Source organism: Lichenostomus cassidix, chromosome 14, assembly GCF_008360975.1.
Source record: "Lichenostomus cassidix isolate B80296 chromosome 14, HeHo_3.0, whole genome shotgun sequence".
In the NCBI taxonomy this organism is placed as follows: domain Eukaryota; kingdom Metazoa; phylum Chordata; class Aves; order Passeriformes; family Meliphagidae; genus Lichenostomus; species Lichenostomus cassidix.
The window spans coordinates 929,460-952,418 of record NC_139495.1 but is presented as its reverse complement, the minus strand read 5'-3'; the positions used below and the strand labels follow the sequence as shown (position 1 = coordinate 952,418).

The 22,959-nt window shown below is 54.0% G+C and overlaps 3 protein-coding genes across 19 annotated transcripts in view; 2 read left to right on the top strand and 1 right to left on the bottom strand.

Moving 5' to 3' along the window:
- The window catches only part of GRID2IP (Grid2 interacting protein), a 36,927-nt gene extending 34,686 nt beyond the window's left edge, over nucleotides 1–2,241 (top strand). For 3 of the 4 annotated variants that reach the window (XM_085074292.1, XM_085074294.1, XM_085074293.1), the window contains 2 exons: nucleotides 255–459; nucleotides 490–2,241. In XM_085074292.1, the coding sequence (XP_084930418.1) occupies nucleotides 255–326 (72 nt within the window). In that variant the 3' untranslated portion in view covers nucleotides 327–459; nucleotides 490–2,241. Of the gene's footprint in view, nucleotides 1–254 lie in introns of all 4 variants that reach the window. The other variant, XM_085074291.1, reaches the window with a different exon arrangement.
- Nucleotides 2,242–4,432: 2,191 nt separating this feature from the next.
- Nucleotides 4,433–20,073, top strand: SLC5A11 (solute carrier family 5 member 11). Of its 3 annotated transcripts, XM_085074290.1 has the most exons (17): nucleotides 4,433–4,765; nucleotides 7,288–7,464; nucleotides 8,282–8,353; nucleotides 8,939–9,043; nucleotides 9,248–9,307; nucleotides 9,658–9,762; nucleotides 11,114–11,219; nucleotides 12,228–12,308; nucleotides 12,753–12,958; nucleotides 13,720–13,855; nucleotides 14,196–14,303; nucleotides 14,551–14,701; nucleotides 14,908–15,076; nucleotides 15,160–15,375; nucleotides 15,739–15,781; nucleotides 16,504–16,645; nucleotides 18,020–18,159. In XM_085074290.1, exons 2-16 carry the CDS (start codon nucleotides 7,333–7,335, stop codon nucleotides 16,620–16,622), a joined length of 1,809 nt encoding a protein of 602 aa, XP_084930416.1. In that variant the 5' UTR covers nucleotides 4,433–4,765; nucleotides 7,288–7,332; the 3' UTR covers nucleotides 16,623–16,645; nucleotides 18,020–18,159. The 3 variants fall into 3 exon arrangements, with proteins under 3 accessions (XP_084930416.1, XP_084930413.1, XP_084930415.1); XM_085074287.1 differs by lacking the exon at nucleotides 15,739–15,781 and having other exon boundaries at nucleotides 4,434–4,765; nucleotides 18,020–20,073; XM_085074289.1 differs by lacking the exons at nucleotides 4,433–4,765; nucleotides 15,739–15,781 and adding an exon at nucleotides 5,562–5,623 and having other exon boundaries at nucleotides 18,020–20,073.
- ARHGAP17 (Rho GTPase activating protein 17) overlaps nucleotides 19,676–22,959 on the bottom strand; it is a 40,052-nt gene continuing 36,768 nt past the window's right edge. For 3 of the 12 annotated variants that reach the window (XM_085074274.1, XM_085074275.1, XM_085074286.1), the window contains one exon: nucleotides 19,676–20,634. In XM_085074274.1, the coding sequence (XP_084930400.1) occupies nucleotides 20,504–20,634 (131 nt within the window). In that variant the 3' untranslated portion in view covers nucleotides 19,676–20,503. Of the gene's footprint in view, nucleotides 22,107–22,959 lie in introns of all 12 variants that reach the window. The other 9 variants (XM_085074281.1, XM_085074284.1, XM_085074282.1 and 6 more) reach the window with 5 other exon arrangements.

Sequence of the window (22,959 nt, the reverse complement as noted above, 5' to 3'; positions counted from 1 at the left end):
GCCCTAGGGAAGAGTAATGTGATCCTGGAATGGTTTGGGTTGGAAGAGATCTTCCAGGTCAGCTAATCCACCCCCTGCCATGGCAGGGACACTTTCCACCATCCCAGGTTTCTCCAAGCCCTGTCCAGCCTGATCTTGGACACTTCCAGAGATCCAAGAGCAGCCACAGCCTCTCTGGGCAGCCTGTGGTCAGTGCCCTGAGCTTCCCCTGCCCCAGCAGCCCCACGCTCAGTGCTGCCCTTTCTGTCCCACAGCGAGCTCTCAGTGACGTGCAGGTTGGTGACAGCCAGCGCAGCCCCAGGATGACCTCTCCCCTCGCCTGGTGACAGCCCGTGGCCACCTGAGGTGTGACAATTCATTGCCAACAAAGTGCAATTTGCTCCTGTCCAGTCTGGTTGTAAATACGCTGCTGCCACCTGCTCCCACCCAGCAGAGTCACGGACAGAGGGGTGGGGGCAGGTGGGCACTGAGGAGGTGGACACTGAGGAGGTGGACACTGAGAAGGTGGACACTGAGGAGGTGGACACTGAGGAGGCACCGCAGGTGACAGAGGATGACATGAGGGTGGCATGAAGGTAAACCCTGCACTGGTCCTGGACAGATTCCATAGCACACTTCACTTCCTGCAGGTCACTGAGCCAAGGGTTTTGTGCCCATCTGGTAAAACCCCACAGTGCTGTGGTTCCCAAACCCCTGTGATTGGCACTGGCAGGGCTCCCCACACCCTCATGGCCACTCTGCCCTGCCAGCCTTGGGGCCAGGCTGAGAACCCAGCCAGAGCACCCAGGCAGGGCAGCAGGAAGGGAGCATGAGGGATGAGCAGGAGGGCAGCCAGCAGTGCCTGCTCCTCTGGGACCCGCAGAGCTGAGTCCTCTCCAGCCCCTCTCCAAGCCCCTCTGCCCTGCAGAGCTCGTGGGGCTGGAGCTGCACCTGAACAAACCCTAACAGTGGAGCAGAGATCCCTGCAGGTGGCCCAGAAGCTTTAATCCCCTTGCATTGGCAGTGGCAATGGAAAGCAGCAGGACCTTGCAGAACCCTTCTGGCACATCCATGTGGTCCCAAGGACAGACTGGTCTGATCCTACCCAGCTCACGGGTCCTTCCTGGCCCTCAGCTTTGCTCAGAGCTGTGCCAGAGGATCTTGAAACCTTCCCAAGAGTGTAACACCATCAGCACGAGGCTAGTGGAACTCGCCAGCAGACAGAAGCCCTGAGCATTTTGATGCCTCCCTGGAAAGCACAGAACCCCTGAGAGCCTAAAAATGAGCAGGAGTCCTCTGCAACCCCAGTGCCACTCTGAGGCATGGCAGAGACAGCAGGAAACTCATCCCCTGGCCTGTTCTAGAATCCTGAGAGTCCCTTCAGTGTAGTTTTCACGGTGAATATCCCAGGGAACTCCCGAAGGCTGCACAGCACATCCCTCAACGTGCACGTCCCTCTCTCCCCGAGGCTGGCTGTCCCTCAGCTGCCGGGATTGTCCCCAGGACGGAGGGACAGCATTCCATGGCCAATGCCTGTGCTGCCTGCGGGTGGCCCAGCTCGGGCAGCAGCCCCACAGTGCGTGACTTTGTGAGCATTTCCTCCGTGCAAAACGCATCCGTTGCCTTCAGAGCCAGCCGTGTCCCTCAGCCCGCCCTGCAGCCCCAGCAGTCGCAGTGTAGGTCACCCCTGCCTCCACCCACGGCCAGAGCAAGGGCTCGTCCTGCAGCTCCGCTCGAGGGCACAATCACCGACCCGTGCATTATTCATGGGAGACCTTACGACCCTCAGATCTCCGGGTTTTGGTATTTTTTTAAACCCTGCTGTAGAAAGTGAGGTATATTTTCACAAGTGTTCTCCGTTTATACAGCTTTAAGTGCCAGGTAGTGGGTAGCCTTGTGTTCCCAGAGGTCCAGGACAGGACCATGCTCCCTCTGCTCCTCCTTCCCTTTTGGATGTTGCACACTGCATTCCGTTGATTTTTTTTTTTTTCTTTTTTTAAAACATATTCAATATTTAAACCACCGGAGGTTCTTTTGAAACTGTCCTGAGAGAAGATGCTGTACATAGATTTTGCTACATGTTGTAACTTTCTGAAATAGTTAGAACTCCAATCCCTTTGGTATTTTTATGTGAATATTTTCAAAGAACCAGAACTTCTGGCGATATGATTTGATAACAGGATGATGTATATTCACAGTTCAGTCTCTACCCAATGCCTATGTGCTATTCCTAAAATAAAGCTACTGCCTTCTGCCTCCTGACTGCACAGACCTCTGTCTTCTGTCCAGAATTGGTGATGGTGTGAGGAATTCTGCATCTGGCACTTCTGCACTTGTTGATCTTGGCTCCTGACACCTGCAGGCTGGGCTGGGATGGAATCACTGCCTGAAGGACCTTCCTGCACTGCAGCATCCAGGCTGGACGGATCAAAATGAGTAGCAAATTCTTAAAATAGCATGGATTTTTAACTCCAGCCTTCAGAAGAAAACATTTAGTGAGCACATGAGCCAGTGAATTGTTTCCCTCTGAGAAGGAATTCTTGGCTGAGGTTCTGTCCTGGGGCAATTAATCTCTGTGACACTAGGAGCAGATAGCTGGGGAGAAGTTCCCTCTGAGGTGTTGTGGTTTAGCAGGTTTACAGCAGCCTGCTGGAGCCCTGGGTGCTCCCTGGAGCAGATCTGTGCAGAGTTACCCACTGTGTCCCTCACTGGAAATGTGCATCTCCTGCCCTGGAGATACTGAAACCATCTGCCCAGCATGCTGAGGGATATTCTCCAGGGAGCAGGGAGGGTGGATCAGGTGGCCTCCAGTGGTCCCATCCAACCTGACCCATCCTGAGATTCCATTTGAAGTGCTCAAACCCTTGCTGGTGATTCCTCAGCCCCCCTGGCCCATCCCACCAGCCCAGCGTGGCTGTAACAGCTCCCACTGCCTGGCCTGAGCCAAAAACCACCAGGGAATGATGTCCTGGAACTGCCCAGACTGAGCCCAAAAACCACCAGGGAATGATGTCCTGGAACTGCCCAGGCTGAGCCCAAAAACCACCAGGGAATGATGTCCTGGAGCTGCCCAGGCTGAGCCCTAGAAATACCAGGGAATGATGTCCTGGAGCTTCCCAGACTGAGCCCAAAAACCACCAGGGAATGATGTCCTGGAACTGCCCAGGCTGAGCCCTAGAAACACCAGGGAATGATGTCCTGGAATGATGTCCTGGAACCTCCACTCACCCTGGCCAACACCACAATCACATCATTCCCTGCACACTCCCATTTTCCTGGGCTCTGCTAACTTCTTTGCAGACATGAGGTAATTCCTGTGCAGAGCTGGGCACTCTCCTCTGAGCCTCACACGGAATTCCTGCGTCAGCCCTGAGCACAGGGTCATCCTCACAGGAAACCTGTCCTTGGGAAGGAAATAACAGCTCGGGCAGCAGCTGGGGTCAGTGCAGGGAATGCAGCCATGGCTGCTCCTGCTCTGCTGCTGCCACTTCCATCCTCTGACACAGGCTGGGAAACTCTCCCTGAGAATCCCAGGTTACATTCCAAACCTCAGATGATTTAAGGATTTCATTCTTTCCTGCAAGAAATAGAGGGGAAAAGACCTCAGAGAGGAAATGAGCAGTTTGAGTACAGTCAGGTGGCTCCCAGCTGGGACACGTTTGTACCAAGCACCTCCAAGGCAAAGTGGAACCACCTGGGAATCCTCCCTCTAAGCACCTCGATTGTGGCTTGAAGGGCCACAATCTGTAATTGTTCTCCAGGTGCCATGAAAGATGCCAAAGAGACAAAGAAAGATCTGAGCTTTGGGCTGGAAGAGCTGTAAGTTGGGGAGAAAAGGTGGCATAGACTGGGAGGTAGCTCAAGACACCTGGTGCTGCATCTGCAGCCCTTGAGGATCCACCTTTAGGAAAAGTGATTCCACTTTTTAATGGAATCATCGAGTCCCAGGAAAGTTTGCACTCTCAGGGACCTTAAAGATCATCTCTGCCATGGCAGGGACACCTTCCACTGTCCCAGGATGCTCCAAGCCCTGTCCAACCTGGCCTTGGACACTTCCAGGGATCCAGGGGCAGGCAGAGCTTCTCTGGGCACTCTGTGCCAGGGCCTCACCACCCTCCCAGGAAGGAATTTCTCCCCAGTATCATCTGTGCACCCCAACTGCAGGGATTTACCAGCTGCCCCCTGCCATGGTCTCTCTCTGTGCTGTGAGGTTTCTCTCCAGCATCACTCTGTGTGTTTTGGCCCTAATGGTTTGTCAGGGTTTTCAGACAGATGATGCTGAAGACAAACCTCCAGCCTGTTCCCAGAGAGGGACTCGACTCTGGGATTAACCTCCAGCCCCAGCAGGGTGTTACAAACCCCAGCCCACGGAGGGATGCTGCGCTCTGGAAGGCTCAGGCATAAACACAGAGACAGGACTGGCTGTCAGCTCCTCCCTGTGCCACGGGCTGTCAGCTCCAGAGGACATCAGCCCGGATTTTTTATTGTTCTGTGTCACTTGGGTAGCCGCACAGATTGCTTAAGAGAATGGCACTCCGTGGAGTTTGACCCGGGAGCCCTGATAGTGAAAATAATGCACTTCTCACCAGAGCCACGGGAGACCAAAAGAGTAACTTCGGTCAATTAGTTTAACTTTGACTATAAATATTCCTTCTCATTCCTTGTGACCCTGTTAACAGCTCCGCTGGCAAACCCCGATTCTCTGGCAATATTTAAGCTGCCTGTCAGCTGGCAGAGCCCTGCTGGTGCCCGGCGTGGGGAGCAGAATAAGACCCAGCTGAGCGCAGTAAGTTCCCTTTCAGCTTCTACCTCGAGTCGGGAGCTCTCTGGGGTTCGGGGCTCTGCTGGGCTGCTCTGGGCCCCGCCGGTGGCTGGAGGAGGTGGATGGACCTGGGAATGCTTTAAAAAATCCCCTGAGAGGCTTTGGAGCTCGGCGGTGCCGCCGGGCTACTCGAGAGCCACGTGGGCTGCGGTCCCCCGGCGCTGCTGATAAAGGGCGATTTCAGCAGCTTCATTTCAATGCCTCCGATGTTCCTTGCTCACAATCTCTGGCGAGGAAAGCGCCGCCGCCTGTGCCAGGCACCGGGGAGAGCGGGCTGTGAGCTGAATGCACAAAACGGGCAAAATTTCCACTGGGCCACGGCGGAGTCGGGATCTGGGAATTTGCTGCTTTTTCCTGCCCCCGCCTCCGTGCTGGCGGGCAGGAGTGTGACAGGGACCGGCAGCAGCTCCGGGAATGTCCCCGGAGCGCCTTGGGCTCCCTTCTCTGTGCCGGCAGGTGCCTGCGGAGCTGTGCTGCCCCAAACACCTCCGGCAGGGACAGACACTGCCTGTCCCTCGCTGGGGCTGAGCCCCGAGTGACACCCGAGGGGCACTGGGTGACCCCTGTGGGTTCCTTCCAGCTCAGGACATCCCCTCATCCTGTGGTTCTGTGGTTCTATGGTTCTGCTTCACGGCTCCCGAGGTGGAAATTGTCCTGAGATGGAAGGAAGCAGAAGGTGCCAGAGGGAAGCTGGAGGTGTGGGAGTGAGGTTAGCAGCTTCCCCAGGCTGACATACCAAACCCTGTTTTTCCTTTCCCAGTTAGAGGTGAAGCGTGCCAGTAAAAACTCCGCAGCAGCCAAGACACATTGGCTCTTAAAGGGGTAAGATAGCACTGATGTGGTCAGCAGTGCCCTGCAGCCCTGCCAGGCAGGAGCTCACCAGGGATCTGCTGGGATCCAGGGGGATTTTAAGGCATGGAAAAGGCTCTGCCAAGGTGCTGCCAGTCCCCAGACCCAACCAGATCATGGCTGTGTACCAACTGTGGCACTTGTGCTGGAGGCTGCTGAGTTGGGATACAACTTCCAGCTGTGGGAAGCTGGTGCTGGGATGGTTCTGCCACTGGGAACTCTTTATTTACTGCCTGACCGTTGGTAGAGGATGAGCCCAGTGGTGCTGCAGTGCTCAGGAGGGCAGGGCCTGCCCAGTGTGCTGCAGCACCTCCATCCCAGAGCTCCTGCCACCTTGGTGCCACTCCTGGCTCACCCACCTGGGCAGCCCTGTGGTGTCACCAGGGCAGGAGCATGTCTGGTCACCCTCTGGCCAGGTCCTCGGGCCACAGGTGAGCTGAGGGCAGGTTCATGTCAGCTCCACACCTGTTGTGAAAGCCAAGGGCAGGAGGCTGCTGTGGCTGTGGGAGCTCAGAGGAAGAACTTGTCCTACAGCTTGTCATGCGAGCGTCAGTGCTGGGTGTCCCAGCAGTGCCACACCTTCCTCAGCCTGTGGGCAGGGGGAGCCTATAAGTGTCCCCTTACAAGGGCAAGAGAGGCCAAAGGAGAGGCAGGACAGGGAGCAGCAGACACCTGGCCCAGGCGGTGGTGGCACTGGGACAGGAGCTGAGCCTGGCTGGCTGGTGACAGCTCCTTTGGGTGAACGCTCTCCTCGGCTCTGCAGGGTAAGAGGAACAACCCCAGACCTGTTCTGTGTGGCACTGAGGGCTCCTTGGGGACTGACAGCAGCCACTGCAGAGCCAGGGACTGCCTGAGGTGGCCTCACCTGTCCTGCTCTCCAAATGTGGCTGAGCTGAAGGAAGGAGGAAATGGTGGGAAACTGCATTGATTCAAACCCTGACCAACCTCCTTGGCTGCACTTTATCCTGCCCATTCTGCCAGGGGCAGCACCACGGGGTGCTCTGGGGAGCCCTTCCAGGGATCCTGCAGTGATGCCACAGCTCACCAGCAGGCTTTTCTGGAGAAGAAAATGGGTTTTTATATTCCTTGGTGACACACTGTCAGTCTCTGTTCCTGATAAGGAGCACAGGACAGTTCCACTCTGGGACATCAGCCAGGCTGAGGAGGTGACCCAAGACTTCACTGGGCTCGAGCTCTTCCTGTGACAAAGGAAGACGAAGCCAGGGGCTGTTCATGAGCTGTCACATCCTGCTGGCTTGTGAGGGACAAGTTTCTGGCAGCACCTCCTCCCTGGGGCCACAATGGGACCCTCAGGCTGTAACCCCCAGTTCTGCCACGTTCTGCTCCTTCCCTCTGCCTGTTCCAGCTGTTTTCACCTCTAATGCACCATTTCTCACCAGTTAGAAAATCCCACAAGAAACCCAGCAACCCACCTGGCCTGCCTGCTGGCAGCATCTCCACCTCACAGAAAGGGACTTGAGGATGAAGGCAAATGACAGAGACAGGAGCCTTCCTTCCCCAGAGCTCTGGCACGAGCAGCACCTCAGCCAGAGCTGGAGCTGAGGACCCTGAAATCCTCCAGGAACATTCACCACCTTGCTGGAGCTTTCCCTAGCAGGTCACCCATCCTTCCACAGGTATATGCAGCAGGACAAAGGAGCGCTCAGCCCGCCCAGGAAGCCATGGATCCCACCAGCATCCCCCCAGCCTCTGTGACCCCCTCGTGGGATGTGTTCCCCCAGCAGACCCTGGAGCCTGTGGACATCGCTGTGCTCGTGCTCTACTTCCTCTTCGTCCTGGCTGTTGGGCTGTGGGTGAGCAGACTTGTTAAAAACTTCAAATGTGCCCTGTCATGGTGAAAAATGGGGCTGCTTTGGCCCCAGTTTGTTTTGCTTTGGCTGCAATCAGGCTGCTTTTCCCTGGATTCAGCTGAACTAGTGGAAGGGGGGAGTTTACAGGTCCTTCTGCTCTCCTCAGCCTGGGATGTGTCCTCACTGCCCAGGCCTGTGTTGGCCAAGGATTTGAGAACCCTTGTGAGGAAGAGGCTGTCTGAGTACAAACTATCACTAACAATGCTGTTTTGTTCATCCAGGAAGGAATTGCTGCCCTATAAATCACCTGTGCTTGTCCACAGGGGTCCTGACAGCAGACTCCATAAATGAATAACATTGTCTATATATAATTCAGGCAGAAGGACATCCTTTGGCTTTCGTGACAGCAAAAGCACAGCCTGGCTGTCAGGAGGCAGAGAGGAATAGCTACTCCCTTTACATGTGGTGCACAGCTCTGAGGGTACTGCATGGATCATCCCTGGGAGCCACCCGTGCAATGCCAAGCATTCCTCCTGACTGCACCCAATACCCAGGGATTATCTGGACAATTCTTGCCCCAAATTGCTTACCTTCCTTCCTGACCTGGGGTGATTCAGTTCACTTCTCACAGAGAACATTCCGTCACGGCGCTGTGATGATGGAAATCCTTGCCTGTGGCTCAGCGCTCATCCCTCACCCCCAGCATTTCCCACAGCAGCTGTCCTTCAGGAAACCTTCTCTCCCACCCTCTGACAGTGCTGGGAAGTGTCTGGGAAGTGTCTGGGTGACGTCCTGAGCTCTGTTCCCTCTCTGTCTGCAGTCCATGTGGAAGACGCAGCGCAGCACAGTCAAAGGCTATTTCCTGGCTGGGGGACAGATGGTCTGGTGGCCTGTGAGTATCCCTGTCCTCACCTGCCCACACTGCAGCCACACTGACCAACACATCTGCCCATTTCTCCAAGCAGGAATAAACAAACAAATGCTACTCCCATTGCTAGCAAAGGCCCAGTTTCTTACTGGCTTTTTCCCCCCAGATTTGAGCAGATGCAGGCTGAGCCCCAGCCTGATGCTCACAAAACCTGGCTGCTTCTGGACATTTCCAGGATTCCCTGGGGATCCCCACAGCTTTGTGCTGAGCCCCTCTGCTGGCTGGGCTGTCTCATCGGGCTGGGCTGAGCCCTCAGTACCTGCTGATGGCAGAACCTGACATTTCTACCTGTTTCCCTTCATTCCCTGCTTGCCCACAAGAGATTAGATGCTTTGGAAGCAGGAAGGTCATAAATGTGCCCACAAATTGGCAATGAATGGTGTAAGAAAATGGAGAGAGGTGCCAGAGCCCCTGAACCTGTCGGGGAAAGAAGAAGGTGGCAGAGGCTGACAGGGTTTCATGTCTGTGTGGTCAGGAGTGGGGGAGCAGCTTCCCTGTGCTCTCCCCAGGCTGAGAACAGAGCCAGGTGTGATTTCTGTGTTCCTCCAGGTGGGTGCATCCCTGTTTGCCAGCAACGTGGGCAGTGGTCACTTCATCGGCCTGGCTGGGTCAGGAGCTGCCTCGGGAATTGCTGCCACAGCCTACGAGTGGAACGTGAGTGAGGAGCAGCAGGAGCCCTTCCTGGGCACTGCAGGGACACTCCAGCCAGCCTCCTCCCCAGGGCACAGCTCTGCAGCTCCCTCCTCATCCTGCTGCTGAGCTGGAGCTCCCCGGCTGAGGAGGCTCTGTGTCCCACCTGAGCACAGCCTGGAGCATCCCCTCTGACCTTCCCCTTGCTTTGCTTTGCTTTGCTTGCAGGGCATGTTCTGTGTCTTGGTGCTGGCCTGGCTCTTCCTGCCCATCTACATCGCCTCGGGGGTAGGTGTGGGCTGTGTGTCCGTGGGGTGTGTGGGATTCATCCATCCTGCTGCTCCTGTGGTCTGGCTGGGCTGACAGAGCTGCTGCCTGGGGCTCAGGCTGCTCCCAAAGCCCTGGCAGTGAGCAGAGTCACTCCACATCCCGAGGAGATAGATGGATGGAGATTCACCTCTCATGGGTTATTGAGAGCCCTGTGGCAGCATAGCAGCAAAGCTTGCTGAGAGCCAAATCCCAGCCCAGGGCTCTTCTGCTCCTCTAGCAGCACCCACCCAGCTCCATGGGGAGCCCTCGGCAGCTCTGGGAGTGTCCCAGGGAGTGTCCCACCTTCCCTGCCTCCTGTCCCTCCCTAGGTGACAACCATGCCGGAGTATCTGCGGAGACGTTTCGGAGGCAAAAGGATTCAGATATTCCTGGCCATTCTCTACTTGTTCATCTACATCTTCACCAAAATATCAGTGAGTAGGAAGAAAAGGGAAATGGATTGGATTCCATTCACTTTGGAAATGTGTGCTGAGCAGTGAGGCTGGGAAATGCAAACCAGTGGCACTTGGATGTGCAGGGAAGGGATTGTTATCGAAACAGCCAAGGAAGAGGGACTGTGGGGGTTCTGAGAACCTACACAAAACAGAGTAGCTTCTTTGTTTTGCCCAATTAGCACCTGGATGCTCCTTACAGCAGGAGGGAAAGCTCCTGTCAGTGTCCTGAGCAGTTACCCGTGGGCAGGTGGGGCTGGGAGTGTGGATGTGGTGGTTGTTAGATTTTGCTCCCCCAGCTTCTCCCCTTTGCACCTTCATTGCCTGTGCACACACCAGGTGCTGTTGGGGCAGGATGGGGAAGGACACAGGGGCTTGGGCAGGGTTAGAAGGAAAGTGTTCAGTGCTTTATTGCACCTGTTTGAATAAATAACTGAATGAAGCCTTGCAGAACTCCTCGGTGGCTGTTCATTAACTGCCAGCCTGGGCATGGATCCGTGAAAACAGATGGATCCCTGCTGGGGTTTTTCCTGTACATGTGGGACATGGTGTCCAACCCTGCCTTTGAACCTCCCAAAACTTTTGACAAGGGCTTGGAATGCCAGGACAAGGGGGAATGGATTCCCACTGCCAGAGGGCAGGGAGAGATTGCATATTGGGAAGGAATTGTTCCCTGTGAGGGTGGGCAGGCCCTGGCACAGATTCCCAGAGAAGCTGTGCTGCCCCTGGATCCCTGGCAGTGTCCAAGGCCAGGCTGGACAGGGCTTGCAGCAGCCTGGGACAGTGGAAGGTGTCCCTGCCATGGCTGGGGTGGAATGGGATGACCTTTCAGGTCCTTCCAACCCAAACCACTCCAGGATTGTATGAAATGCAAGCCCTGGGGTTCAGATGGCTCTGATGGGGAAGGGTCATCTTCTCCTCTGGATAAAAGTGACCATGGATGGAATCTCTGACAATGCAATTCCTGTGTTCAGGCTGCTTTTACACCTCTCTGTCCTCCCTGCTCAGCCCTTGGCCTGTCCTAAAGCTCTCCTAACCCACATGCAGCATTTTCATGGAGCTGCAGAGCTGGTTGGGCAGGGCTGGCCCAGCCCTGGGGACACTTCTGCTGCTCTCCCTGTCCCCATGGCAGCAGGGAGGAATTCCAGGGGGCAGCTGAGGCTGTGGCAGCTGAGGAGCTGGCAGGGGGACTTACAGGGGGGAGATGCTGTGGGGTCATGAGCTGTTCCAAGGCAGGCTGGTGCCAGTGAAAGGGGTTTTGTGGGCTAACTGTGCACCCTCTGAGGGGCTGGGTGGGGCTGTCACTGCCTGCTGTGACTGTGCTCTTCTGCAGGTGGACATGTATGCTGGGGCTTTGTTCATCCAGCAGGCCTTGCACTGGGACCTCTACATCGCTGTGGCTGGGCTGCTGGCCATCACTGCTGTGTACACTGTGTCTGGTGAGTGCTGGGGACAGAGCTGCTCTGCCCCTGACCCTAAACCTGACCCTGACCTTGCCACTGACCCTGCCCCTGACCCTAAACCTGACCCTGACCCTAAACCTGACCCTAAACCTGCCCCTCACCTTGCCACTGACCCTGCCCCTGACCCATCAGCTGAGACATTCTAGCGTCCCAGGCCAGGCTGGACAGGGCTTGGAGCAGCCTGGAATAGTGGGAGGTGTCCCTGCCTGTCGCAGGGGGTGGCACTGGATGAGCTTTAAGGTCCCTTGCAACCCAAACCCCTCCAGGATTCTGTGCTTCACACCATGCACTATGTCCTGCATTCCCAGCAGTCTGGTTTTGTCATGAGTATGGATAGTGGGGTGGAAAAGCAGCTGAGAACTCACCTGTTTAGAAAAACTCACCAAATTAGAAAAAATTGCCAGCTGAGAGGATGTGAATTCCCCCAGAGAGCACCCCAGGTGGGTGCAGGTCAGCTCTGCCCCAAGGAGAAGCTCTGCCAAGGCATTTGCAGGATGCATTTTCCCTGTTTTCTCGGGAGGTGATTTACACCACAATTGAAGTGTAATGCAGAAAGACTCCGGGCTTGGATGGCCTTTCAGGGCTTAGGAGTGGCCAAATGGAAAACAGCCACGGAGCAAGGAGAATCCCCAAACAAATGAAGGTTATTCCTTTCCCACTGCTCACCCCCAGTGATGAAAAATCACAACCCTTTTTTTTCCTCCTCCTCCCTTTTCAGCTTGGGCTTTGTTTTAGAGCTTTTCCATGTATTTCCCGTAGAACTACTTCTGCTTTTGGCTTCTAGTGACAAAATGGTGACTCATGATGACTCAATTACTGAGGAATTCCAAAGTATCATTGGCCAAACTTCCCCCAGCATGGTCAGAACCCCCCAGGCAGGCTCAGGGCTTGGCTGGTGCTGCTGGGCAAGAACTCGTGCAGAGTGTAAGCTGCTGTGACAGAGCAAACCCAGCTGAGCCCAGTGTGTGCTCTCTGCTCTCCCAGGTGGCCTGGCAGCTGTGATCTACACTGATGCCCTGCAGACCCTCATCATGCTCATCGGGGCTGTGTCCCTCATGGTGTTCAGTGAGTGTTTTCCTGTGGGTTTATCACTAAAACCATGACAGAAACTTCTCCAAGTTAAATACTAGGGAGGAATCCTTCCCTGGCACAGGCTGCCCAGAGAAGCTGTGGCTGCCCCTGGATCTCTGGCAGTGTCCAAGGCCAGGCTGGACAGGGCTTGGAGCAGTGTGGGATGGTGAAAAATGTCCCTGCCATGGTAGAGGGTGGGAATTGGTTGGGCATTAAGGTGCTTTCCAACCCAAACCACTCCAGGATCCTGTGATTCCATAGGAGAGGCAGCAGCTCCTCCAGCCAGCTCTGAGCTTCTGCTCTTCCCAGCCCAGTGGGAAAATCCAGAGCTGCTGGTTTTAAAGAATACTTGTGGAGCATCACCCACAGTGAACCAGAGACTGGAATGAGAGTCCTGCCCTGGGGGGATGCAGTAAACCTTCTCGTGACCCATTTCAGGTTTTGTTGAAGTTGGTGGCCTTGAAGGTTTGCAGGCAAAATACTTTGATGCCATTCCCAGCATCCGCAAGGAGAACAGCAGCTGTGGCTTGCCCAGGGAAGATGCTTTCCACATTTTCCGAGATCCTGTGCACTCTGACCTGCCCTGGCCAGGAGTTTTGGTGGGAATGACCATCCCATCCCTGTGGTACTGGTGCACAGATCAGGTGGGTCCCTGCTTGTTCCTTTGTTGGTTGAATCCAATTACAAAACTGGGGGTTGTGGCCTGACGTGGACTGATTTACTCTTTCTGATGGAGATCATCAGTAAAATCTTATTTTACCATCAGTAAAACCAGCTGGTTAAATTCTAAAGAAGGAAAACTTGATATGCAAAACTAAATATTAATAATCCTCTCCACGGAAAAAGGAGTAGAATGTGTTTGTGTGTTAATCCCAGCCTGTAAAGAAGTCATTTGTTTGCTTTCTAACTTAATCCCTTCCCTCCTTGTGAACCAGCTGTGAATTTCTCCTTTCACCTTTCCCAGGGTCTGGCTCCTGTCCCTCCTAATGTCACCATCAGAGCCAGGGACTTGAAGCCCTGAGCCACCTCCTGATGTTCCAGTTGTGCTTTCTTGCTCTCTTATTTAACTCTGCTCACTTCAGGCTCTGTCTTGCTCCCTGGCCAGGCTTCTCCACAGGGTCAGGGAAATCCCCAGAGCAGGAGGAATGGAAAATGCTGGGCAGGGGTGGCTGGGGGTCAAGTTCTGCAGCACAGTGTCCTCCCAGGCTGGAACAGCACAGGCAGTGCCTTTCAGGGCTGGCTTTCTGAAAGGAATCAGCATCCAAAGCAACAACTGCAGAGCCCCAGCCAAGCTGTGATCACTCTCTGAGACTTGCAGAGTTCAGTGGAGATCAAAGTCAGGGTGGCTCCATCCCAGCCAGCTCCTGCTGCTGGCAGCCAACCAAACTCATTCCTTCATTCCTAGGTCATTGTTCAGAGGTCCCTTGCTGCCAAAAACCTCTCCCACGCCAAAGGAGGCTCCTTGATGACCTCCTACTTGAAGATTTTGCCCCTCTTTATGATGGTAATGCCAGGCATGATCAGCCGGGTTCTCTTCCCAGGTAAGTGCTGCGGGAGAGATCTCTTCCCTCCCTCTGGCTGAGCCAACTCCCCGGAGCTGGAGCAGCCTGTGCTGAATAACCCGAGAGGTTCCAATGCATCAGATGCCCAACACATGGAGAAATTTGCTTCCAGTTAGGAGCTGGAGGATGCAGATCCTCCCAGAGCAGCCCCAGACATCCCTGTGCTGAGACAGTCCTGTGTCATTTGCTGGAAGCTCCCCAAGCTCTCCAGTATTTCCCTTAGAAAGCAGTTTACAGCATTCAGCAGAGGAACTTGTTGAGAGACACTGGTTTACTGTGGCTGGGAATGCTGCCTCTCACTCCCCACTGCTTATTTCAGATCTGGTGGCTTGTGCAGACCCGGATATTTGCCAAAAAATCTGCGGCAACCCCTCTGGCTGCTCTGATATTGCTTATCCCAAGCTGGTATTGGAGCTCCTGCCTGTAGGTAAGAGCTTGGTGATGGTTCTGGCACTGGTGGGGTTGGCATGTGGCAGCCAGAGGTGCCTGGGAGGGAAAAATACCCTGGAACTGCCATTTCAGTGGGGTTTGTGTGGGACAAACTTATCACTGTTGTTTTAAATTGGAGCTAAAACCTGTTCTAAAAGTCCCTTCTAGCCCACAGAAGACCTTGAGGGCACCCTGCAGTGGAACTGCTGAGGATTCCTCAGGGTGGCTCTCCTCCTTGTTGCCAGGGCTGCGGGGCCTGATGATGTCAGTGATGATAGCAGCACTCATGTCCTCCCTGACGTCCATCTTCAACAGCGCCAGCACCATTTTCACCATGGACCTCTGGAAACACTTCCGTCCTCGGTGCTCCGAGTGGGAGCTGATGATTGTAGGCAGGTGGGGAGAGCTGGGGGAGCTGGGTCAGAGCCTGAGTGCCACATGCACATCTGGCCACAGCTGCTGGGGTGACACTGGGGTGTCACTGTCCTCCCTGCACAGCCTCAGGGAGGGGAGGATTTGTGGTGGTGGGACACCTCGGTCAGAGTGTCACAAGGAACCACTGGGAGCCTGAGCCCCCAGCACTGCCCCTTTGTGTCCCCCAGGGTGTTTGTGCTGCTGCTCACCGTGGTGTCCATCCTGTGGATCCCCCTGGTGCAGGCTGGCCAGGGCGGGCAGCTCTTCATCTACATCCAGTCCATCAGCTCCTACCTGCAGCCGCCCGTGGCCGTGGTGTTCATCCTGGGCTGCTTCTGGAGAAGAGCCAACGAGAAGGTAGTGACCCTACCAGCCCTGCAGCAGCCCTGCATCCTGGCTGGACGCTGCTCCAACATCCATTCCCTTCCCTTCCCTCCCAGGGAGCCTTCTGGGGCTTGCTGGTGGGGCTGCTGCTGGGCGTGGTGCGGCTGGTGTTGGACTTCATCTACCCCGAGCCGCAGTGCGGCGAGCGCGACGGCCGGCCGGGAGTGGTCAAGTACATGCACTACCTCTACTTCTCCATGGTGCTGGCGGCCATCTCCACCCTCACCGTGCTCGTGGTCAGCGTGGCCAGCGAGCCCCCGGCCCCCGAAATGGTGCGTCACCCCTCTGCTCCCCGAGCCCTGGGTGCTTTCCAGGGTGCCCCACGCCTCGTCCCTGGGGAGAAATAGGCTGGAGATGGAAGTCTCCATTCATTCCTGGTTGGTGGTCACTCCTGTAGCAGTGGCCTCTCCTCTGCTCCTGCACCTTTGCTGCCATTTCTGAGTTGGGGCCCATAAATCTCACCCTGGAAAGTGGTGAACAGTAGATTCTACCAAGAGCTGTTGTTGAGTTCAAGCATGGGTGTTTAATCCATGACAAATTAGCCTTTTCCCCTCTGTTTTCCAAGCAATTCCAGCTTCTGGCTCATCTTTACCAACTCTCTTACTAACTTAGCGAGGAACCATTTTTACTTGCAGAAAAGAGAAACCCAGGGCAGAGAGCACATCTCCTCTGGAACAGGTTTGTGCCAGTTTGACTATTTTCAGTAGATGCACTGCTGCTGAGGCTGCAGGAAAGCACTGAGGGCAGAAAGGAGGGGCAGAGGGGCAGCAGAGCTCACCCGGCAGCACATCCTCTCGCTTCAAGTCAGGACTAACCCTGAGCTCAGAAAGCCCCAGAGGAGATGCCTGGAGGTATCTGTGATATGCTGGACATGTCATCAGTCCAGAGCTCACCTGCCCTCCCTGTAACAGCTTTTCCTCATCTCCAACCTGAATCTTTTCAGCTTTACGTGGTGCTCATCCCTGTCTATCTGCACTGCCATTGAGAACATCCCTCTGTAACAAGTCTTTTTGAAGAAAAAAGTCCTATTTCCCACCTCCTGTCTTTTCTCTCAGCACCCCCATTTCTTCAAGCCTGCCATCCCTGGCCACGATTTCTGTTCTTTTTGTTCCTTCCTGACCTGCTCCTAGTCTGCACGCAGAGATGCTCCCACACTGAGATGTCCCTTCAGCACCCACCTTACACACCCATCCCACTGAGGTGGAGGACAAAGAGCTGTGTGTTCCAGAAAAATCCAACCCACGAGTGGCCATGGCAGTGCCTGCAGAGCCCCTGGCTGTTCCCTGCTCCCCCTGGGCAGGAGGGCAGATTTTGGCCACTCTCTGCAGGCAGCCCTGGGGCAGAGGCAGCTCCTGACCCCAGGGCAGCAGTTTCTCTAACAGCACTCTTCATGCCATCAGATCAGTCGGCTCACCTGGTTCACCCGAGGGGATCCTCCGGCCAAGCAGGAGCTGGCAGCCAGCCTGAGCCCCACCAAGGACAGCACAGCTCTGCAGCTGGAGCTGAGCTCTGCTCCTGAGAGCAGCTCAGATGATAACAAATGTAAGTGCTCAGAAACCCCACACCTCACAGCCCCTGCAGCTCCTAAGGGCCTGGGAGACGAGAAACGTTAAAACTCCTTCCTCTGGAATTCTGTAGCTTTAGGGGTTGCTGAAGGAATCGTAGAATTAAAGAATCATAGAAAGTGCTGACGTGGGAGAGACCCAGAGGATCATCCATTCCAACCCCAGCCCTGCACAGACACCCCAACACTGCCAGCCTGGGCATTCCTGGCAGTGCTGTCCAACTGCTCCTGGAGCGCTGGCAGATTTGGGAATGTCACCATTCCCTGGGGAGCCTGGGCAGTGCCAGCACCCTCTGGGGGAAGAACCTTTCCCTGATATCCAACCTAAACCTTCTCCTCCAGCCCTTCCCTGGGTCCTGTCCCTGTCCCAGAGATCAGAGCTGCCCCTCAGGAGGAGCTGCAGAGGTCTGACCTCAGACTCCTCTTGTCCAGGAGGAAAGATGCTTTACCTCTCATTTCACCTAAGCAGTAGTTCAGTTTCTTTTCCAACTCTTGATAGCATTACAAAATCTTGAAACAAAGGAGCTGCATGGGACACAGAGCCATGGCCATTATCCTGTGCCAGTGACTGGTGCCATGGTGCTGCCAGAACTGGCTGGAAAAGGGGAGGGTGGAGGAAAGCACAGTTATGTTGACGAAATTCCCTTTCTGTTTTTCAGCAGTGTTTTCTGATCGGCTCTAGCAGCAGGGAGAACCCAGAGCCCTGGGCCGAGTTCTTGGCAGATCAGTGAAGCAGGATTTGTGTTTTTTAAGACTTGTACTTGTCAGTATTAGGTACAGCCATGTGTAGAACTGCCTGTGCATTCTGCAGCGATGATTCGCACCCCTTGTTTTTGCCAGGCTCAGCCTGTTTATGTAATGCTGCAGCTTTGCTGTGTGTTCCTTTGATCTGTTACAAGCTGTTGTAAGTTAATGAGTTACGGTGCAGCTCTCCTGCTGCTGGGAAGCCTCTCACTTGTTGGACATGAGTGTTGCCATCCCAGCACTAAATCCTGCGTGTCCCAATGCACTGGGAAAATGCAGTTTAGAGGTGTGGCAGGGCTGGACTAGAGCAGCCCTTGCCCAGGGAGGCTGAGGGGCACCAAGCAGTTACAGCTCAGTGTTTAGGTTTGGTTTGTCATGACTGTGGCTGAAAATGCTGGGAAGAGCAGAAGCTGAGCTCAGAGCTCCAAGGAGGATGGGATTAGTCCTACAGCCCCAGAGGTGCTGACTGAAGGGTTCCCTGTGAACTGAGTGCTCATGCAGAGACCATGGGTGTGTTTCTGCATCAAACCCTCTGCACAGGAGCACAAACCATCCCTGGGCTTCACTGCGTGGGAGAAACTGCTCCCTCCCTGTGCCTCTCCTTTCAGGTGCAGCCGAGGCCAAGGGCAGCTCGAAGCTGCTGAGCACCTTGCTGTGGCTCTGCGGGATGGAGCGCCGGCAGGAGAGCAGCGAGAGCACAGCCAAACCTGAACCCCTGCCCGTGGCTTCCCTGGAGGAGACACCGCTGGTGAAACACATCCTGAACATCAACCTGCTGCTCTGTGTGTGTGCTGGGATCTTCCTCTGGGCATACTTCGCATAGCCAGGGGGATGCCAGGCAACAAGACATCAACTAACTTTAATTGGTGTAAATATTAATGATTAGCAGAGGGTTAATGTAATTCTTAATGCTTTCTAAATATTATTTCTTTATTTAAGAAGACAGACCCTCCTCCCTAATCCTTTCCTTATTTCTAATGGGGGCCTGGCTGTGTCTGGGGCTGAGCACTTGGCATTGGCACCGTCAGACCCCACCTGGCACCAACCAGCTGAGGAAGGTTGGTTGGCTTATTTTAAATATTTAATTTTGCTCTTTGGCCTTAGAGCACTGCCTGGAATTCAGGAAGCCTGGATTCTCTTCCTATTTATGCCTCTATAACCATTCCAACCACTTGAGCCTCCTTTGGTTCAGCTCTTCCAGCCTAGAGGGACAAGTGACACCTCGAGTGGCCGGAGCAGAGCCAAGGGCTGCTCTCTGGGCTCTGCTGTGCCTCTTCAGCTCCTCCCCTGTGTGTAGTGAGTGCTGCTGGGGCTGTCTGTGAGCTCTGGCTGAGTTCATCACCCACACCCCAATGGTGACACCGAGCAACACCAGCACCCAGCGTGGAGCTGCCCCAAGACTGCTGCAGGGACACCTGAAGGACCTGAACCTGCCAAACCCACCTGAACAGCTTGGATTGCTTCTCCTCCTGGGCAGAGGTGCCCAGTGGCAGCCCCTCGTGGCCTGGGCACCCACAGCCCTGCTGGGAGCACCTCAGTGGAGAACCCTGGGCCAGGAGCACCGAGCGCTGTCCCCAGCCGCTGTCACCCCTGTGGCTGTGGGAGAGAGAGCTGGGGACATCAGCTGCCCCAGCCCTTGTGCACTGCAGAGAAACATTAAAGAGTGAGAGCTGCTCCCTGCCTGCCTGCAGTCTGTGGGGAGGGGGAGTGCCAAGAGCTCTGGGCCATTTTTGGAGGAGGTTCTCCTGGAGCTCCTCACCTGCCCTTGCTGTTCCCACTGCCCAGGATGCTCCTGGTTCCCAGAATTCATTAAATATTGCAGGGTTTGTAGCAAACCTCACCCCCAGAACTGACAGCACTGTGTGTGCAGGGAGTGACAACAGGCAGGATGGAGCAGGAACACCTGGAAACCTGCAGAATCAGAAAATACTCTTTTGTTAAACCATATAAAGAGAACTGGCACTTGGGGATCCCTCCTGAGCATGTGAACCTGTTGGAAAGCCTGGGGGAGAGAGGTGCTGCACTGTTTGGGGAATAAACATCAAAGTCAGGCACAGGACTGGAGTTTGTCATTCATCAATCTGAATTTAGAGTTACAAAGATTTGTTACAGGGTGGGTGTGGGGAGAGAGTCCCAAAGTGCTTCCAGTGAAGTCCTGAAGGGAAAACCAAGGTGAGCAGTCAGTGACTCTGAGCTACAGAGTCCAGGGGATCACTGTGACCTTCAGGCCTCACTGGAAGCAACAAAACTAGAATAAAGATGCCTTAAGTTGACAAAAAACAATCTTTTAATTTTATAAATGTTCAGCCAACTGCTGAATCCAAACAGCTGTTTCAAAGTTCTTTCAAAATTCAACCGTTTTCAACAAAAGCACAAACCCCATTTCCACGGTTTCCTCGTGAAACAGTTGCCAGTTGCACATGAACAAAGCAGGTTAATACAAATAACTATGAAATCAGGGTAAGTACTGATCCTAAGTAGCACTGAAATGATTAAAGAGACAGGCAGTTCCTCCTACAGCACAACAGTCCTTCAAGGCACTGGATGCATCCACAGTTCCACAGGGTGACTGAGAACCAGCAGTCACCACCAGCACTGGGCAGGGGTTTGGTTCATGGTTGGAGGGGAATGTCCCTGGGGAGGCAGCTCCTGGGATGGGCTAAGAACTACAAATAAACTCTAACCGTGCCACGAGAAGGATTATTTCCATAATACAGACATGCACTTTAAATAACTAATGCTCTGCTTCTTATTCTTTTGGAATTTCTGCTAATACCACCTGGATCAGCACCGATCACGCTTCCTAGGCGAGTTCCTGCAGGAATTCATTCCTTCCATCCAAGAGTTCGAAAACCGTTCTCCAGACCCAGATCATTCAACTTCTTCTGCGGGCGAAACCAGAGCTTGGCCAAAGGTTGGGCTGAGATTTGCTGAGGTTTCTCCAAGCTCAGCCATCCTGGCAGTCGCTGTCCCCGTGCTGCAGCGCTCCCAACTCCGCACAGCTCTAGCACGTTGCCAGAAGAAGCTTTTCCCTGTGAGGTCTGAGGGTTTTCCCCCCGGGAGAGGAGCCCTGGGAAGCCGCGGCGCTGCGCTCACAGCGCGGTGCTCTCCGTGTCATTGTCAATGTCCAGCAGCAGGTGGTTGTGCAGCTCTCTGCCCGCCGGCTCTGCAGGAAGCTCGGGAGGAGGGTTTGCAAGTGGTTCTGGAATACTGGAATTAGAGTCTGCACAAAAAGGGAACAGCAAGTTTAGCAGCCGGGCCAGGGCCGGCTCAGGCACTCGGGAATTCCTGGGCATTTCCTTAGACAGAGAAGGGAAAGCAAAGATCAACGAAGGCTCTTGGAACAGAGCTGAGCCCAGCTGAACAGCTTGGGCTGCTCCTCCTGCAGACCCTGCTTTAGTCCTGGACAAAGGAACACAAACCCACCTCTGACTGAAGGAGGGAGGACAGTGAGTCTGATTTAGGATCAGATTCCTCAATGGCCCCAGAGAGCTACTCTGGACTTTCACATCAAAACACTCAGAAAAATAACTTGGCACCTAAATCACCTGCCAGGGAACACCACCCTGACTGTGAGAGGCAACAGGAACGAGGGTGGTGACAAAAGGAGGCAGAAGTTACTTAAAACAAATGCAGATTAAACTTCTCTCCTGTGTAAACAGGGCACGTCATGGTCTTTGCCTATTCCAAGGCAAGGAGAATTTTATTCAAGGCAAGGTGTCCAAAAAGGACCACCAAATGCTGCATCTCTGGTGACTGACTGCCCTGGCAGCTAGAATTACCAGACCAGAAAAATCCCTAGCAGCTCAAAAAAAAGGTAACTGAAAATCTTGTCAGGATTTTGGAAAGCTGATTTATAATATGCCATGACATCCCTTACTGCAGTTCAGCTGCTGCTCCACAGAGGAAGTAATTTAGATCACTTAAATCAACAAAATAATCCAAATAAAGGCCTTGTTTTCAAGCACAGGAGGTGCAGACAGGCATCCTAGAGAGACTGGGATTCATAACTCAAGCATGAAGTCCTGAGGTTAACCCAGAAGTTACTGCAGAAGAGCTCCAGTTGAAGCTAAATGACCTGAAGGGGGGAAAGCAGGCACTGAGTGCAGCCTGCCCTGCTCTGAGCCAGCCCAGCCTGCAGATCTGTGCTCTGGGACACTGCATGGAGCAGCTGCAATTCCACCCTGCTCTGGCCTGGCACTGAGCAGGAGGTTAAACCACAGAATCTCAGAATTGTTTGGGCTGGAAGGGACCTTAAAGCCCATCCAGTGCCATGGGGCAGGGACATTTCCACCAACCCAGGCTGCTGCAAACCCCTGGGGCAGCTACCCTGGGATGCTGTGACACAGGGAAGGAGCATTTGTGACACAGTGACAGTGACATGTGATACAGAAGGAGCCTCTGCACACAACACAGCAGCTCTGGGGTTTCTGTACACAGACAGCACAAGGTGAGAGTGGCCAGGGAGACACTGAGAGCTTCACCTGGTGCCCTCCAGCACTTAGTGGGTTAATGGGAGCAGCAGCAGCCCCTCTCTGGCCATGCCAGGGACACACACAGCAGGGCAGGGGTGGGTTAGTGGTTAGCACACACATCATTAGCAATTAGCAATTAGCAACAGCATTGGCCAATCAGGGGCCTTTTCCTTACCATTGCACTTGCCAATACAGTTCCTACTGAATGCTGGTCAAACATCTGGATTATTTAATAAAACCTTTGATTAGAATATTCTAGGGCTTCTCAGTTGAACACCATAAATAGAATTTGAGGCATTATTAAGTCCAGTACATGGACAAAGGAGTTAACAGTATCCTGAGAACAGTTCAGAATTCCTGTTCTGGGATTATTAGGAGGTTTGCTGGCACCTTAATTTTGGCTTCTGCTGTTCCCTCGTTCCACTCGTTAAGGTTCCAATTAAAAACAGCAATTGCACATTGTGAATTAGTGAGTGTGTGAGTGCTTGTATGTGCAGGTGTGACCATTAGAGCAGATGCTCCTGTGGGACAGGTGGTGTTAATTCAGAATATTAATCCTTTAAAAACACATTGAGCTGGACAAGGTGGATGCTTTAGCATGGAGTGTACTGCTGGAGGTGAGCTGAGTGTCACTTCAACGCCTCCCCAAGGGGATTTCAGCTGAACAGGCTGGATTTTCTAGGTCCCCTCACCAGTTTTGGAGAGAATCCTTCCTCAGCAGCTTTCCTTTCCCACTTTCCCTGCCTGGCAGCTCCCACACTGTGTTTCCAGCACACACCTGGGCCAATTTGCTGTGGTTTGCACTCCCCTCTGGCAGGTGCTTGCCTTGCCCAATTCTAATGAAGCAGCCCCAGCTGGATGTTAATTAGAAGACAAGGATTTCTCCAGTTACACCAGGCTAAAACAAACCCTCCCTGCTGTAATTTAAGCAATTTCCTCAGAACCAGGAAAACCCTAAAATAAAAAAAAATAAAAATCCAGCCAGACTAAGAAATACTTAAAAATCAAGTCTTTCCTTTAAGTTTGAAACATTAGCACAGCTGCTGGTGTTAAATTAATTGCAAAGTGCTGTC